This window comes from Vulpes vulpes, chromosome 2 (assembly GCF_048418805.1).
Source record: "Vulpes vulpes isolate BD-2025 chromosome 2, VulVul3, whole genome shotgun sequence".
Lineage (NCBI taxonomy): Eukaryota > Metazoa > Chordata > Mammalia > Carnivora > Canidae > Vulpes > Vulpes vulpes.
Genome location: NC_132781.1, coordinates 36,662,199 through 36,681,841, shown reverse-complemented (window position 1 = coordinate 36,681,841; position 19,643 = coordinate 36,662,199). Strand labels below are relative to the sequence as shown.

General features: G+C 39.0%; 1 protein-coding gene across 2 annotated transcripts in view; it reads right to left on the bottom strand.

Annotated features, from left to right (window-relative positions):
- Window positions 1-19,643, bottom strand: part of AATF (apoptosis antagonizing transcription factor) — a 105,018-nt gene that overhangs the window by 28,216 nt on the left and 57,159 nt on the right. For both annotated transcript variants that reach the window (XM_025996094.2, XM_025996095.2), the window contains exons 9-10: window positions 7,828-7,895; window positions 5,884-5,964 (exon numbers count right to left, since the gene is read on the bottom strand). In XM_025996094.2, the coding sequence (XP_025851879.2) occupies window positions 5,884-5,964; window positions 7,828-7,895 (149 nt within the window). The remainder of the gene's footprint in view (window positions 1-5,883; window positions 5,965-7,827; window positions 7,896-19,643) is intronic.

The following is a 19,643-nucleotide window of genomic DNA, read 5'->3' as shown; positions in this document are numbered from 1 at the left end:
TCCACAGGTAAGTATTGTCCAATCCTGTAGTGACTGGCCACATGCGGTTGCTTAAGCCCTTGAAACGTGGCTGGTCTGCATGCCATATGTGCCAAATGAGAAATGCATCAGATTTTGAAGACTCAAGATTAAAAAAGAATATAAAATATGCCATTAATAATTTTAAAATAATAAATTGTTGAAATACTGAGTAATAATATTTTTGATATATTGGGTTAAGTGAAATATATTCTTAAAATTAAGTCCACCTGATTCCTTTTACTTTTGAAATATGGCCACTAGAACATTTAACATTACATATGTAATACATGTTTTTATTGGATAGTGCTGCTCTGATGCAATATATTCTTTTTTTTTGATGCAATATATTCTATAACTATTAACAGCATGACAAAAGACAGACTGTAAGAAGTAATTACACTAAAAACTATTTAGTAACATGTACTTAATGCAATACTTCATCTAATCACACTGCTGCTGAGGATGGATGCATGTTTTAGTATTAAAACACCTTTTAACAACCATACTAAGAAGAGATAAATGTAATTTTGTGGCAGAAGAACGGACAAACATAGTAAGACATTCTGTTATTAAAAGCCTGAGTGTAGGGCAGCCCGGGTGGCTCAGCGGTTTGGCGCCACCTTCAGCCCAGGGCGTGATCCTGGAGTCCTGGGATCGAGTCCCACATCGGGCTCCCTGCATGAAGCCTGCTTCCCCCTCAGCCTGTGTCTCTCTCTCTCTCATGAATAAATAAATAAAATCTTAAAAAAAAAAAAAAAAAAAGGCCTGGGACACCTGGGTGGCTCAGCAGTTGAGCGTCTGCCTTTGGCTCGGGGCATGATCTCGGAGTCTCGGGATCGAGTCCCATGTCGGGCTTCCTGCATTGAGCCTGCTTCTCCCTCTGCCTGTGTCTCTGCCTCTCTCTGTGTGTGTCTCTCATGAATAAATAAATAAATAAAATCTTAAAAAAAAAAGCCTGAGTGTAATTCACTTACATTATGATTTTTTTAAATTTAATTTATTTATTTGACACACAGAGAGAGAGAGAACATAAGCAGGGGGAGAGGCAGGCAGAGGGAGAGGGAGAAGCAGGCTCCCCGCTGAGTAAAGAGCTCAACATGGGGCTCGATCCCAGGACCCTGAAATCATGACCTGAGCCGAAGGCACCACCCAGGCGCCCCTATGAATTCTCATTAAATCATGATCAAATCGACTTAAATATAAAGCTGAGAAAAAATACTGATAATCAACAGTTATAATTATTTCCCCAAATCCAAATATCCTTTTTGAAAAAATAAATTATTTCCTACCATCCATCTACAAGTTGCCATCCCCAGTCTGACCAGGCTAATGCCCTTAACCTGCTATCATTTAAACTAATGTCTCCACAAAGTAATATTCATTTCTGCTATGACATTTCTGAAAATCTTCTCTCTCCAGCTCTATCACTAAGAGCAAAACTTGCTTGCGGGTGGAACTTAGTATCAGTGATGACAGCTGGCACACCTAACAGCTCTCCTTGAGGTCTCATTTAAGGAAGTTATTTATAATATTTTCACCTAGCCTGGCCACTTATGTAATCCTTTGGAGCAGAATGCTAATGTTTCCTATATGTCATTCTAGTGCCTACAGGGGCCAGTGAGTCCTGCCCAGAGAAACAAAACAAGCCACAGGTTAGAAACATGGGCTCTGCTATCAGACCAATTAGCTCAAATCCTAATTTGCTACTTCACAGCTCCGGATGGGCTGTGTGAGTTACTTCTCTTCTCAAAGCACTTTACAGACATTAGCTCATCTAATCTGGTATCAACCCTCCAAGATATGAATTAATACATGCGTTTCACAACGAGGAAAGTGAAGCACAGATGTAAACTAACTTGCCCAAGGTCTCCAGGTGGGTAAGTAGAAGAGTCCAGTTTCAAACCTGGACAGTTTAGCTCCAGAGTCTGCATTTGTTGTTCTCTCTGCATGTAAACTGCTTAGTAGTGCCTGACACTGAGAGTTTTATAAATGTTATCACTGTTGCTATTCATAAAGATCACTCTCTGATTCTGACCACATCCCTCACATTCATGGTTACAGGAAAGCCAAGTGAATGTGGATGACAAAACCACAAAACAGGTTATCTTTTTTAAAAACTTTTTTAAAAGTAGGCTCTAAGCCCAGAGTGAAGCCCCAAACTTTTTAGGGAGGGAGAGGGAGACAGAGAGAATCCCAGGCAGGCTCCCTGTCCAGCACACAGGCAATGTAGGGCTCACTCTCACAACCCTGAAATCATGACCTGAGCCAAAACCAAGAGTCAGACGCTCAACTGACTAAGCCACCCAGATGCCCCAGACCCAAACTTTTTAATTCAATAACTAATTTGTAGTAATTTTAGACTTGTAGAATGACTGCATAAATAGTAGAGAGTTCATGCATACCCTTGCCCAGCTTCCTCTAGAGTTAACAATTTATACAAATATAGTGCAATTAACAAAATGAGGAAATGAACACTGGTACAATACCACTACCCAAATTAAGAGCCTTCAAATTTCATCCATTTTTACCCTAGTGTCCTTTTCCTTTCCAGATCCAATCTGGGACCCTAAATTGTACCTACTTGCGATGTCTCCTTAGTCTCCTTCACTCTATGATAGCTCCTCAGTCTTCCTTTGTTTTTCAAACACTCACTACAGTCTACAGAATAAAGTCCAAATTCTTAGCACAGCCATGATCCAGCACTTATCTACTCATACAGCCTCATCTCCTGCCATTCCCCATACTCCATTTAAGTTTCTGCCAAAATAAATTAAATCACGGTTCCCAAAATGGTCATGTACACTCTCAAGCCTGTGTTTTTCCAAACCTTGTTCTCTCTGCCCTTTTACTGGGCTGACTCTCATAGTCTGCTCAGTGTGCAGTGTGGATGGCGTCTTAGATGAAGTCTTCCTGGGCAGCTTGCATTCCCCCAAGGGCAATCAGGTGACCCATACACCAAGAAGACCTCTGTCACAGCACTTCCCACACAGCATCATTGTCTGCTTATTGCTTGCTACCCTCTCTCTCTCTTTTTTTTTTTAAGATAAAGAGAGTACACACAGGCAAGTGGGGAGGGGGTTGCAGAGGGAAAGGGAGGGAGAATCTTAAGCAAGAACCATGCTCAGATGGAGCACAATGTGGAGCCCAACGTGGGGGTCTGATCTCACGACTCTGTGATCATGACCTGAGCCAAAACCAAGAGTCAGACATAACCAAATGAGCCACCCAAGTGCCCCAGTGTCATCCTCTCCTGAGGACATACTCCTTGAGGGCAGAATGGATCTTACCTGGCACCTAATATGGTTCCTAGAACTTTAGAAGGAATCTTTTTTTTTTTTTTAAAGATTTATTTACTTATTTGAGAGAGAGACAGAACAAGTAGGGAGGAAAGGCAGAAAGGGAGAATCCCAAGCATACTTCCCTCTGACCAGGGAGCCCGACCAGAGAGGCCCAATCCCACAACCCACAAGATCATGACCCCAGTGGAAATCAAGAGTTGGAAGCTCAACTGACTAAGCCACCGAAGGGCCCCTCCTTTTTGGATTTTAATTAACCATGCCTTACATTTTAATGTTTAGCCCCATTTAAACAGAATGTCTGTCTCTCACTTACCTGTTGCCAGGATAAGATTTTAAATGTTTCTGGATTTATGGGCATGTATGAATCTAAATCACTATGAAAGTACCACAAAACCAGATGTATGTACTTGCAGTGACCATACCTCTAATGAATAGTTTAAGGAGGTTAGCTTAGTAAATTAATATAAGAAAAACACTTGCTATTAAAACAAAATCCTGGTTTGTTTTCTTTCAACTTAATAACTGTGATAAGTATATTTTGATTTGGGAAACAACAAACTTGTGCTGTTTTCCTAAGTTATTTGTCGTGTTTGCAAAGTACTCACTTTTCTAACACTCACCCAGACTTCTTACTCTGGGTTATGTTTAAGGTTAGAGCCATTTCGCCTTACCTGTGAGCCTGGTAATTTTAATGACATAGCCATCCAAAAACATCTTCTGGCTGACTAACGTCTACAAGGAATTACGTAGATAATAAATAAGGTAGGAATTGTCTTAAAGAATTAGAGGAGCACAATTCTTACCCTCAAGGGGCACGCACACACATATAACTACTTGCCCCAATATAAAATCTGTAACAACAATGTAGAAAAGGGATTTTCTCTTCTCTCAATTCCTTTGAAGACAGTATATTTGCAACAGTGATACCAACAGACAAACACAAGAGAATCCAAAGAAATTAACATTTTTAAATGCTTACTATGTACTGGAATATTTACACATCATTTTAATCCTCAAACCAAATTTATAAAGTAGGGATTATTATTGCTACTTAGTAAATGAGCGAAGTGAGTTCCAAAGAATAAAAAACCACCAAAATCACAGAGCCAGCCAGAGCCAGAATTTGAACCTAAGCCTCCCAGGATTCCACGCTCCTCCCTCTGGAGAACATTTATAGTCTCATAAAGCTTCAATTTTAAAAAGCACAGCAGTGGAGGAAAAATCTGATCTCCATATTAAAAAGTAAGTTTGGCTCTCAAGTCTATGCTTAACCATCCCACTAAAAACAAACTTGGAGAAGTGTAAAGACTTCGAAATTCTAACATGAAAAACGTTAAACAAATTATAACAATTTAACCTGAGATTTAAGAAAGTGACTTTGAATAAAAATATAGTGACAAGCTGCTTTGCTCTTCTACAAAGTTAGAGAAATACATATTTTCTGGTGAGTAGGTTAAAAACAAAAACAGATTAATTAAAGTAGTTGTGAAATCTGCTTCTCTGAAGTTATATGAGACAGATCCACATTTGTTTAAAGGGAATTCAATGACAGGCAGGTTCTAATAAGGATATAGAATTAACTATCCATCTAAATTGTCCTAACACAATGGGTTTAAGATTTTTCCCCATATGCCCTCCAATTATAAGTAGTTTCTTTGACATGGAGACTTTGTGCAAATATTACATAAAAGACATACAATAAACTATTATTATCTATCTGTATACTATACATACAAACATACAGGATTGAGAGTTTTCCTATAGTCAGAAGTCTGAAAACATCAGAAGTCTGTTTTCTCATAAAAATTATATTTCTCTGGGTTTCTGGCTGGCTCAGTTGGTGGTATGTGAGACTCTTGATGTTGAGGTTAAGTTTGAGCCCCACACTGGGTTTGCTTAAAACTTGTATTTCTCATCTCATTTAAGCACATTAACATTTTCTGGAATCCTTCATTTATATCTTCTTAGCACAGCATGTACATGTATGGCATCATGAAAATGGACCCATATATTCTTATTCTAAATAAGCATCCAAAGAAAAATTGTTATATTGTTCTGTAGAAATCACTTTTTAAAATTAAAACAATTTTAGGGTGCTGGGGTGGCTCAGTTGGTTGGGCATCCAACTCTTGATTTCAATTCAGGTTGTGGTCTCAGGGTCATGAGATAGAGCCCTGTGTCTGGCTCCAGGCTGGGCCTGGAGTCTGCTTAGGATTCTCTCTCTCTCTCCCCCAACCCCAACTTTCCCTTGCTCTAAAAGCAAAACGAAACGAAAAACTAAGACAATTTCAACTATCTTGTCTTGTTTTCTTATTTCTCTTTCGGGAAAATGCAGGTGTTATACTTAACCTATCCTCTTACAACAGCAGAACAAAATATAACTGAAACTATAGTATTTCCATTTTAGAGTAAGAAAAACTGAGTGCCAAAAAAGCCACAAATATTGTTTTAGCTATTTTTCTGATCCTTAAAAACAGAATCATCAGAAGAAATAAAGAACTGACATAACAGCCAAAATGTTAAGAGCTGTAACATGTTAAAATCTTTCTAAAAAGTAACTCACCGAAGTTTCCTTCCTTTGCTGGCTTTCCTATCTACTTTCTTGTGGATTTTGCTTCGTAACTTCTGGATTGCAAGCCACTGCCTGGGAAATTCACAAGCAATGTTATACATCATCACTAATAGAAATAGTTACACCTATTGACAAATTGGAATTTTTCTTACTAACAACCCTGCAGAAAGAAATCATCAACCCACATCAAGTTCCTCAAGATAGTCTGGGGCCAGAGCAGCTAATCAATTGAAGAGGATTTGTGCAATGATAAAAAAACAAATGGCAGCTGGGAAATTCCACAGCAAATTTGGTTAACAATACTCCTTAGTATCTAGAGTTGCTGTGACAGGTACTAAATCTAGCAGTCTGCAGGAAAAGCCAGCAAACTGAGTAGAGCTGCTTGCGTTTGCTTTCAATGTTTTAGCTGTGCAAGATGTTCTATTACTAATATTGCACTGTTGTTTGGTCTGCATACAGGAATTCTTCAATGTTCCCTTTGTTAATACACAAGTGCTTTTTCTAGCACTTTCCAATTTTTGCTAATGTTTTATAATTATCCACTACTGACACAAGTTTTGCAGCCATTTTGTTTATTTAATTTTTATTTCATCTGTAGCATTTAAGAATGTGCTGCTGAAAGGGTTTTAAGGGTTCTTTCCCCCCAATATAGTCTCAATATGATGTCATGCTACAAATAAGTTACCAGTAATTCTTTACTATCAAATATTGAGTCAGTCTTCAAATTTCCTGGATCATCTCACTTTTACAATTCGTTTGTCTGAATCAGGATCCAAACAAGATTCACATGTTCTGCAGTCATTTTAAATTAAAAGAAATTAATTTTCAAATAAAGGATACTGGCTAAGAAAAATCTTCCTAAATTCCTCAAATGAACAAATGTGAAAAAAAGGAGAAACAGCAGCAGCTAGTCATCTTACCTGATTTATACAACGAAAACTCAACATCAGAAAAAAATAATCTAGGGAAATCCAATTACTGTAATCTTAATATAATCTTAATTACCATAATCTATTTTATTGTAAAGTCAGATAAATGTACAATATAATCATCACTTAAATGCAATTTGCTGTATCACATTAAATTTATAGTGAACAGCTCTCTATAGCATTCCAGAGATACACAAAATAACAATATGCTATCCTAAAACCCAAATAATGTTTTACTCAAATAAAATTATTTCATCAACACAAATTTTTCATTGCTTTCTCAAAATGTCGCTCTGCCCAGAATCCCATTCTGGCACTTGCAGCTTTTGTTTCCTTTCATGCTTTTGCAAATTATGGCTCATGGCTATTTAAATGTACACTATTCATTAGGTAGCACTCTAAATGCCCTTTTTATTTTCCAACCACAGGATGAAGCATACACACAAGAGCCTTCCTTCACTACTTTACATTCTACCCTGACATCTGGGTAATGCTGCCACGTTCCATTTCTAATTGTGCCGAGGCTTTTACTGAAGGGGTGGAGGTCTAAATTAGGGCAGTCTCAAACAAAGCAGATTCAACTATGAGCAAGGAACCTGTTGTGCACAATGCCACATTCTGACAGCTGAGAGCACACATTTGGGCGGTTGCTTTTTATCCACTGGTCAGAGACTGATACAGATACAATCACTGCCCAAATCAGAGAGCAAAGAGCATAAGAAGGACTTTGAAAAACAAACCCTAAAACAAATACATAGCTGTTTTATAATTTCCTATTCAACTGCCCTTAAGGCAAGGTAGGGTAAAACAGGATTTCCATCACCCTATCTTTCCTAACTTTAACTTCTTATTGTCTGGCTTAACTTTTTTTTTTTTTTTTTTAATGTTGCTTAACTTTTATAATTACAGGGCCAGTCACTGCCTTTGAGGCAGAATTAAGGGGACCCAAAGGGAGAAACTATTATGTAGGTTGCTTTGCATGACTAGAAAGCCATATCTGAATTACCTTCCCATGGCCACCTGATCATTGGGATCCAAGGAGCTGGTCTTCCGTTCTATGAGTTCTCGAAGAAGCTAGGGGAAAAAGGAAAGCAACTGATTTATTTATCATCTCCCAGCACCACGTGACTTTCAAGGGCACGGCAGGAATTCTGAATGGCATAGTGACAGCTCTAAAACTACAATCAATAAGGGACAACCCAGTGGCAAGAATATGACTGAATTCCCATTAACCCTTTCATATTTATATATCTTTAAAAAGGTGGCTATAGTAATAGCTGTGAACAGAAGTCCATTTAGAGGACTTATTGTACTGCAGTTCATTTCAAATGGATCAATGAGTGTGCAACATTCCCTTCATTGTTTTTATGATTAGTTTTGTCCACCTCATCGATACCAATGGAGAATCTTTAAAAGGTCAGGTGGGAAAGGCTGTATGGCCAAAAGGAAAATGCATCAGCTTCTCACCAACAGGATAATGGTACATGGTTAACTTCTGACCTGTAACCTCTAATATTCAGGAAGGTCTTCCTCAGGCAAAAGCCTTTATTACATATAATTAAAAGTGTGAACTTCATTCTCTTGCTTTCCATGGCTGGTACTCCACCACGCTTACTATGAAGAGATTTAACCACATATGACACCAATACATTCACAGCCACAACAATTCCAAAAGGTAACCTAAGGGGCACCTGGGTGGCTCAGCAGTTGAGAGTCTGCCTTCAGCTCAGGGCATGATCCTGGGATCGAGTCCCACATGGGGGTCCCCGCAGGGAGCCTGCTTCTCCCTCTGCCTATGTCTTTGCCTCTCTCTCTCTGTATCTCTCATGAATAAATAAAATCTTTATTTATTTTTTTAAAGATTTTATTTATTTATTCATGAGAGACAGAAAGAGAGAGAGGGAGAGGTAAAGGAAGAGGGAGAGGGAGAGAGAGAGAGAGAGAGAGAGAGATGCAAAGACATAGGTAGAAGGAGAAGCAGGCTCCATGCAAGGAGCTCGATGTGGGACTCAATCCTGGGACTCCAGGATCATGCCCTGAGCTGAAGGCAGGTGCTAAACTGCTGAGCCACCCAGGCATCCCATAAATAAAATCTTAAAAAAAAAAAAAAAAAAAAGGGAACCCAATGGAAGTTGTATGTGTGACTGAAAATACAACAGCGAGAACAGCTGATTATCCCATACAATGAACTCCATGAGAACTCTAAAATTATTCTCCTACTCTCCTCTTACTTCTGAGCAGCCCATTGCACACAACTAGAGTGTAAATCTATACCTTTCACACAGATTAAAGAATATGCATTGGATCTTAAAGTCATTAGGTGAAAAGGAGTAATGTTTAAAAGTTAAACATTAGGGGTGCCTGACTGGCGCAGTCGCTAGAGCTTGTGATTCTTGATCTCAAGGTCATGAGTTTGTGCCCCAAGTTGGACATGGAGGCTGCTTAAAAATAAAGAAATGTTAAGCATTAAAGGAGGAGAGTTTTAAATTACAATAATAATACTAGATATCATCTCCCCTATGCAAGTGCTATGTACAGGGCAATAATAACAGAGATTAAAGTCCCAAAAGTCTTCTAAGAGAAATCTTAAGGGAAGACACTAAAATAATCCTGCTAATCATCTGTCAATATGGGTTTGACTTTGAAACTTGTTTCCTCACCAAAAAAGGTAATGATTTTGTAGGTGAGGCATGGTAGCAATACAGATATTTCACCAAGTCAAACAGCTGAAGTCTGGGGGAGGACAGAGAAGGAGGAATAAATTCCTACGAAAGTAGTCCACTCTCTAATTTTCATTTGTTTATGTAAGTAGGCACTGGAAGAAGTAAAACAAATTTATAGAAATGTTCATTTCCATATAAGATGAATCTTTATTGCAAAAGGGAAAAAGGATATCTCAATCGCAATTAAAAACCCTCCTGTGATGTTTTTTCATTTGCTTATTTTGGACATTATTACTACAGCAATTACGTTTAAAAATGCGGGGACCAGAGGCCACTGGTTTATTATCACTAGAAAACAGCAAGCTATTTCTCTACCCTGTTTATCTGATTGATTCCCAACATCTTTCTGGCAGCCAATCTATCAGTTTATCTCTCCTACTTCATCACAGTCACTTCTGGCAGCTAAATACAAGATCCAAATCCAGTGTTACACAGACATACGACACAGTAAACCTGTGTAGCGCTGCTACTCTGTAAACAGCTGCCCTGAAGGCTGAGCAAAAATGGGCTTCTGGTTTCTAGTCAATATTCTGTCAGAAGCATGACTGGGGGACAGGGGTAGAAGGGGGAGAGGTTGATAAGAAGAACAGAAGAAAGAAAAGAAGAAAACGAAGAGAAAGAAAATACTAAAAAGGGCCGGGAAATAATGGAGTGGCTGTATCTCATTGCCCTTACCTTGGTTCAAGCCACAGAAGAGACTGTAACAAGGGATCCTAGTTTCCCTAATCATCTCTGATTCTGAGACTGGGGCTGTCGTGGCCAGTGGGAGCAAGTGCTCACAGAAGGCTGCCCCAGCACAACAGGGTGATCCTCTGCAAGAAAGTCCCATATGCCCTTCCTGAAGGCTGGAGATTGGAGCCGCACAACTACAATGGGTCTGGTACATTTGCAGTCGCCCCCACAATTCACCAAGCTGGTGCATCATTTACTTTCAAGCACTCTACGTCCCATATTCTGAGCTGCATATTCACTACTCAAGGGCCCTGCACAGCTACTCTTCGTCACCTGTGACAAGGAAGATGGTTTTACTGGTCAATCTGGCCAAGTCTACTTTTTTCAGTCCAGTGTTTCTGAAGATCCTATTGTGTGCAAGGCAGGAATGAGAAAGTAGCAAGAAAATACAAATAAACTATTCCCATGGCTACTTCTCTCTCCCACAGTTAACCCAATCACTGGGCTTTAATTTAATTAGGAAAACTGCTTTCAAAAAAGTTACTGAAAAATTAAGCTTTAGGGATATTGCTGAAGAATTAATTTTGCTGCTCAATTCAATTTTTATAGCTTAACTTTATGAATAAACTTTTCCACTAGAACATAGGTTTTTATTACAGGTATTTAAGCTTTTTATTTTTCGACAATAATACCACCGTATCGGTCATTTTCTTTGTGATTTGGAAAAAGGAGACATATGTGAAATATTTTTGTTCTAGTCTGTTTTAATTCCAGGGTCAGCTCACAAAAGCTTGACTGTTTTTCTCTAGTTCTAGGGGAAAATCATAGATATTAGGTTTCCAGGTCAGCCCACAGAAACCCATTTAACACATAACAACATACATGAGGAACAGCCCTGATGGTACTGTGCAGCATCTAATCAGCATTTATAATACTTTGTCTAGAAAAATGCATGCCAGAATCAGTTAAAAATGGCAGACTGAACACATTAGTTTATCTCTTCTCCCTTCTCAACCCCTCCAAAAGACAGGAGAGGAATAAAACAAATGTATTAACTCACGAGAAGAAAGAGAAGGGGAGTTAATGAGAACAGATTTTCATAAATTTTTCAAAGACAGGAGATGGAAGAATAAAAGGCAGTTATCATCCAAGTGCCCAGAGGGAATAAAGGTGAGGGTGGAACTAATTAGGCCCACAGAATCCCTGTGAGGAGGAGCTCTGGCAATTGCAGCTACTGCAGAAGAGGGAGAGGTGGGAGGGGACAGCGCCACTGGGCCTTCTCCACTATCCCACAAGTGACTATCTCCTCTACCACCACCTCTCACTACGGAGACTGTTCTGTGGGAAAACTGGGCCCTAAAGAGCTACAGAGAGCTATGAGGCACAGCAGGCCGGGAGGAGGCAGAAGGGAAAGGTACTATACCCATCTCTGGGAACCTCCGCCTCCTTCCCTCACCCTACACACAGAACGCCAGCACCCAGAAACAAAATCTCCCAGGCAGGAGAGCAGAGGAGCCTCTCTTGGAGAAACTGTATTACCCAGAAAATATCTCCAAGTTCTGGAGAGTGTTTGAAGAGTATTCCATTTGAAGAGTATTCCAAACAGGAGGTTAGTTCACAGCATGATTATAGTTAAAGCAGAGCTTTCCGTTCAGGTTTCAGAGATACTCTTAATGTCTTACTACAAAATATGAAGAGACTTAAGGATCACCAGGAAGGCTCAGACATAGATCAAAGCAGATAGGAAAAAAGGGGACACTGGAAAGCAATGAGGAAAACAAAGAAACCTAAGAAAAGAAAGAAAGAAGAATGGACACTCTTAGAAAAGTGAAGATATACTCCCATAGAACATGATGCTGTGAGAAAAGAGTAAAACAAGAAATTAGACACAAAACAGAAAAATTAAAATTCAATACAAGAACTGGAAAATAAATGTACAAAAATCTTTCAGCTATAAAACAAAAAAGCAAAAAGATAACATCCCCTTGCTTATTTGTAAAAGGAAAAAAAAAAGCTAGAGGACAATCCAGAATGTCAAACACCCAACTAACAAAGGCTAGGAGAACATAATTAGAGAAACAGTAATGAAAATTTTCCAAATCGAAGGACAGGAATGAGCCAGCAAAAATCTAGTACAATGAATGAAAAAGGACCTTTCCCAAGACACATCAGCATGAAATGTGGAACACTGAAAGTACAGAGGAGATCCTAAATGCTTACAGAAAAAAATAGGTCATGTATAAAGAGGGTGACCGTATGTCCCAGTTTACCCCAGAGAGTCCTGGTTTACGCCTGTTGTCCTAGTATTCTTTCAGGCTAGCACCTCAAATGTCCCAGTTTTGGCAAGAAATTATATAGTCACCCTACATATTCAGGAATGATAACTAAGTGGGACCAGATATTTCAATAGCAACAGCAAGTAGTGGAGGACCGCAGGGCCATGCCTTCAAAATTCTGAGGAAACGGACTTTCAACCTCAACTTCCATATCTAAAGTATTAATCCAGTATGGGAGTTGTTACATGGAGACACCTTCACACGTGCAAAGACTCAACAATTTACTTTGTCCATGCTCCTTCACAAGACAACGTGTCTCAGTAAGATGTGCACATACAGCAAGAAGGAGAAAGGCCTGAGGTGTCAGAAAGCAGGTCTAACTCAGGAAAGCGGCAAAGGCAAGTCCTGAGACTCCTGATGGCAGAGGCCCAGAGAGCAATCGTTCCAGAGAGCCCTAGAAAGAAGGTCTCCAGGGAAAAACGGCAGGGGGAGGAGGGGGAGGAGGGAAATGACAGTTTATGTATTTAAGGCATTCAGTGTATGGAGAGAAAAAATAGCCAGAGATACACAGAACACTACACATATCCTTTAAATACAGGCATTATTAGCTTTAGGAAAAAACAAGTGTGTAAGGAAATATTATCATCATATATGTGAACATTTACTTAGTCATAATATTGTAAACACTGACTTTTCACAAAACTGACAATAAGTACACCAGGAGAATGGAGAATGGGGATGTGGAGGCAGAAAGTGCAGAAGGGCTAGCACCTCACTGCCGTTAAGAGAAGTCAAGAGATGATTTGATAAATAACTGAAATTGGTAAGTCGACAGTAGTATAAACATACTATTTAAAACATGCAAGTAATAAGAAAACCTAAGGAAAGCCTTGGAAGTTTTTTCCCCTCCAAAACTTCTCAGCACCATAATATTTTACCGTTTCTTAGATAATGCACGACCCAAGGAGAATTGGTCAGGATTTACTTGGCAATGTCCAGAGGAAAGAGTATATAGTAGTCCCCTGCCTCTTCCTTGATTTTAGTCACCCACCGCCAGCTGCGATGTGGAAGCAGATGACTCTCCTACGGACCATCAGAAGGTCCACAGGAGCCTGACGATATGTCATGTGCCTGTGCCATTCCCCTCACTTTGTCTCATCACGTAGACGTCTATCATCTCACACCATCACAAGAAGGGTGAGTACAGTATAGTAATATAGAGACGACATTCACATTTTTATCACAGTATATCATTATAATTGTTCTATTTCATTATTAGCTATCGTTATTCTCTTTTGTGCCTAATTTATAAGTTGAACTTTATCATAGGTATGTATGTGCAGGAAAAAAACAGTATATTTAGGGCTTTATTTCAGGAATCCACTGGGAGTCTTGGATCATATCCCATGTGGATAAGGGAGGCCCACTGTAGGTGTTCTGTAAAATCTTTCCAATCCACAAACTCACACTGAGAAATTTTAGAATTCCCACAGGGGAAAAAGATAGGAAGATCAAGGATATATTGATTAAAGTCCTTATGAGTATCTTTCTGCACACTAAAATAAAACATGGCTACAGGATGCCTGGATGGCTAAGTGGTTGAGTGTCTGCCTTTGGCTCAGGGTGTGATCCCAGGATCCGGGATCGAGTCCCACATCAGGCTCCTCGCAGAGAGCCTGCTTCTCCCTCTGCTTTTGTCTATGCCTCTCTCTGTGTCTCTCATGAATAAATAAATAAAATCTTAAAAAAATAATAAAACATGGCAACACACTAGAAATAATACCAATAACATTTATTTTTGATTTGCTAACAATGCCAATTATTAACAACTTACTACTGAGATATGATTCACTTACTATATAATTAACCCATGCAAAATGTATATAATTCAGTGTATTTTGGTAAATTCACAGAGTTGTGCAATCACCACCACATTTAATCTTAGAACATTTTCATCCCACCTAAAAGAAACCCCAAACCTATTAGCTATAATCCCCGGTAAGCCCCAACCATGTACTCCCATAGCCCTAGGTAATCACTCATCTTTCTCTCTTTATGATATGTCCATTCTGGACATTTTATATAAATGCAATCATATAATTTATAATCTTTTATAACTAGCTTATTTCACTTAACATGTGTTCCAAGGTTTATCTATGTTATATATACCAAGTATCAATACTTCTTCTTTTTTATGACTGAAGGATATTCCATTGCATAGATATAGCATATTTTATCCATTAGTTGAGGGATATTTGAGTTGTTTCCACCTCACTGTTATTATAAATAATGCTGCTATGGATATTCATGACAAATTTTTGTGTGGATATGTCTTCCATTTCTCTTGGGTATATACTTACAAGTAGAACTGCTAGGTCACATAGTAACTCTGTTTAGCATTTTGAGGAACTGCCAGTTGTTTTCCAAAGTAGTTGCACCACTTTAAATTCCCACCAGCAGTGTCAGGTCCAATTTTTCTACATCCTTGTCAGCACTTGTTATTATCTGACTGTTTGATTATAGCCATCCTAGTGGGTGTAAAGTATTACTTCATTGTGGTTTTGATTTGTATTTCCCTAATGGCTAATGAGGTTGAACATTATCTTGTGCTTACTGATCGTTTGTATGTCTTCTTTGGAGAAATGTCTATTCAGATGCCTTGGTCATTCTTTAATTAGACAGTCTTTTTATTACTTAGCTGTAAGAGTTCTTTATATATTCTAGACACCAGTCCTTTATCAACTCCCATTCTGTGGGTTGTCTTTTCACCTTCTTGATGGTATCATTTGCAGAAAAGTTTTTAATTTTGGTGTAGTCCAATTTTCCCTTGGTCATTTGTGCTTTTGGGGTTGTATCTAAGAAACTATTCATGATTCAAAGTCATGAATATTTAATTCTATATTTTCTTTTAAGAGTTTTATCATCTTGGGACACCTGGGTAGCTCAGCAGTTGAGTGTCTGCCTTCGGCTCAGGACGTCATCCTGGTCTAGGGATTGAGTCCCGCATTGGGCTCCTCCATGGAGCCTGTTTCTCCTCCCTTTGCCTGTGTCTCTGCCTTTCTCTGTGTGTGTCTCTCATGAATAAATAAATAAAATCTTAAAAAAAAAAAGTTTTATAATTTTAGCTCTTGTATGTAGATCTATGATCCATTTTGAGTTAACTTTTATGTATGGCGTGAAGTAAGAGTCCAACTTCATTCTCTTGCATGTGGATATCCACTTGCACCATTTGCTGAAAGACCATTCTTTCTCCCATTGAACTGTTTTTGGTACTCTTGCCAAAAAGTCAAGTAATTTTTAAAGCATTTGGTTTTATGGCCACATATTTCCTGGTTTCCTGAATTTGTGACCTATAGTTATCAATTCCTAACCCCTCAGGCTTCCATGGTTCATAGCCACAGATGTTTGAGATGGGAAAAAGCTTGGGGCAACTCTCTATTCAACTTAGACTGAGTCAGGATTTTTCACCTGCCCTCCCCCCCCCAAAAAAACCATAGACTTCACTTGGGAAACAAGTGCAGTCAACTTCTCTTACATGTGTTTCAGTCCCTCTCTCATTTATTTATTCATGAGAGACACACAGAGAGAGGAGCAGAGACATAGGCAGAGGGAGAAGCAGGCTTTCCACAAAGAGCCAAATGCAGGACTCGATCCCAATCCCACCCCGGGATCATGACCTGAGCCAAAGGCAGATGCTCAATCACTGAGCCACCCAGGTGTCCCACTTTCAATTTTTATATACTATAGTTAAAGTATATTTAAAAATCTACATACACTATAATTTCAAATAGCTGGGAATTTCAAATGCCTATAGCATAAAATTGCCATAAAGTAACCCACTCCCCATAGGTAACTTTTTCTGTTTTCTTTCTACATTGCCCATTCCTCAACCAACTCGATATAACACCTAAAATTTCTGTCTCCGTTTTTCTACTGAAACAACTTTTGCTGAGATCTCAGGATCTCCATGTCTAATGGACACGTGTCATGACTCATCCTACTAGTTTTTGTTTTTTAAAGATTTTATTTATTTATTCATGAAAGACAGAGAGAGGCAGAGAAGCAGGCCCCCTGCAGGAAGCCCAATGCGGGACTCAATCCCTAGACCAGGATGACGTCCTGAGCCAAAGGCAGATGCTCAACTGCTGAGCCACCCAGGCGTCCCTCCTATTAGATTTCTTGAAGCAGCAAGTGACACTAGACATTCTCACCTTCCCAAAACACTATTTCTTGGCATCTTCAAGATATCTCCTTGGTTTAATTCCATATTAAGTCACCTCCTCTGCCTGAACATTACATGCTAACACTCCTCAAGCTCAGTTCCAAGTTGCCTTTTCTTCTCACTCCATATGCTTTCTCTAAGAGTTTCATTCTATTCTCAATGACCTAAGAGTTACCCCTGAAACTCCTTTTCCTTTATATTCAGTATCTAATCTGTCTCCAAGTCCTGTGTATGTGATCCACTCTTTCATGAATCTAACCATTTCTATCTACCTCCACTGCCTATATTCTACTATAGGCTATTATCATCTTCATTCATTCCATAAAAGTACGCTTGAGTACACTGGGAAAGAATGAAAGATAAAAGAGACATGGATTCACCTGAGTTAGTATAATGATGTCCCTCTATTTACTCTTCCTCCTCCTCCATTTTGCTCTAATTATAGTCAGAGTAAAAAAAAAAATTTTTTTTTTTAAGAGAGAGAGTATATGCACGTGCAAGTCAAGGGAAGGGGCAGAGGGAGAGAGAAAATCTTAAGCAGGCTCTATGCCCAGCACGGAGCTCAATTTCATGATCCTGAGATCATAACCTGAGTCAAAACCGAGAGTCAGGTGCTTAACTGACTGAGGTGCCCCAATCAGAGTAATATTTTTAAAATGCAGATATGCCAGAGGATAAAATTCTTACTGCATCTTCAAGGCTCAACAGTCTGGTCCCTTATCTATCCTCTTGAGCCTAACCTTCCATCTCCATGCTCTGGTCTCAACAGTCTTCTTTCATACTTGAAATGCTCCCAGGTCCACTCCCACCACAGAGCCCTTCGTGCATAGGCACTGCTAGGGGCATGCTTCCTGAGCCATCTACCTGCTTGTGTTCCACCTCCTTCTCTACTCAGTTAATCTGTTTAATCATCTCCTCCTTAGGGAAACTTTTCTTAATGTATCCTACACACACACACACACACACACACACACACACACACACAATGGTTTTGTTGTACTTAATTTACCTGTTGGTAGTAGATTACTTGATTAATGCCTATCTCCTCCTCTAATTCAGAGGACCACTATCTATGTAAGCAACCGATGTCATTACCATTATCAGCAAATCTCCCCAAACAATACTCTCCTTCTCATATGTCTTACATAGGGCCCAGAGAAGTGGGTGAGAATTACCCTTTTTTTCTTCTTTCATTTAATATATTGTTCTTGACTTCTTCATTGATTCATTAATAATACAATCAACATGCATGAATTAGGAAAATAAAACCAAGATCCTTAAAGATATATGTCCATGAAAGTTTATTTCCTACAGAGCCTACAGAACTAGTTTTCTTTGTGCAATGCACCTCAACACTGCAAGTATGGATTTTTTTTTTAATTTTTTATTTATTTATGATAGGAACACAGTGAGAGAGAGAGGCAGAGACACAGGCAGAGGGAGAAGCAGGCTCCATGCACCGGGAGCCCAACGTGGGATTCGATCCCGGATCTCCAGGATCGCGCCCTGGGCCAAAGGCAGGCGCCAAACTGCTGCGCCACCCAGGGATCCCAACACTGCAAGTATGAATCGAACCATGTCCTTGCATCATTTCAAGAATTATCCTTTTTGAGGGCCTGGGTAGCTCAGTTGGTTAAACATCTGCCTTCAGCTCAGGTCATGATCCTGGGGTCTTGACCTGCTCACCAGGGAGCCTGCTTCTCCCTCTCCCTCTGCCCCTCCACCCTGCTTGTGTGCGTGCTCTCTCTTTCTCATTCTCTCAAATAAAATCCTTAAAAAACAATAATAAAAAAAGAATTGCCCTTTTTTAAAACCATCCCAATACTACTTGAATTAAAAAAACAGAAACAGGGGTGCCTGGGTGGCTCCATTGGTTGAATATCTGATTCTTGATTTTGGCTCCAGTCATGATCTCAAGGTCATGGGATTGAGTCCTGAGTCAGGTGCCATGTTCAGCAGGGAGTGTGCTTGAGATTCTCCCCCCCCCAACCCTCTCTTCCTTCCCTTGACTCGTGCTCCCCTCTCCTCTCTAAAATCAATCAATCGAACAAAAACAAAAATTCATCCAAATGAATTAAAAGATCTTAAATCACTTCTCTTTCTTTTAATGTTAAAATGATGTAGATCTATCCTCCTTCTTGGATCTCATTTTTCAAGGGAAATATTTGGTTCTTCTCAGGAAAAGAAGAGGGAACTGATCTTTTATGCTTCCTCAAATATATCCATACCCTCTTTCTGTAATCTCTTTGAGATGGTCCTTTTATTTCAAGAAAGGTGTCTTAACATCTTTATAATAAAAATCTGAACTAATTTTAATATAGTGTTTTTTATTTAAAAAGCTTTTATTTATAAATACATTTTTCAAATTCCAAATATCAGGTTTCCATCTCCCATTTTCTAAGATCTAACGATTCTACATATGAGCTTTCGTTATGTGAATGTGTGTGCTGTAAATATCTGCCCTGAGTCAGTATAACACATGGCTTTAGAGTCTGACAGATCTGAGTTCTGAATCCCAGCTATGCCCCTTACTAGTTGTGTAATCTGGAAAAAAGCTCTTTTGACCTCTCCAGGGATTCAGTTTCTTCAATCATAAAGAAGTAATAATTTTATCCATAAAGATGATTTGGTATTTCAGGAGGTGATTAAAAGCAAAATTTAAGTATTCAATAAATAGAGATATTGTCAATATCACATAACAATAATAATCCCCAAACTCCATTTGGGGCAAAAAATCCAAACCTTCCATAGCTAAATCACCACCACTATAGATGCTAACAATGAACAAGTACAATAATTCAGTTTTCCTTTCTACTGATTTTTGTCAGATTAGATACAAAATCAAAGAAAAACAGAATGAAGAAAATGTAAAGGCAGAGAAGATTAACAGAAATAGTAAGTCAATACCTGCAAAGTTGTAGGGCTTTTC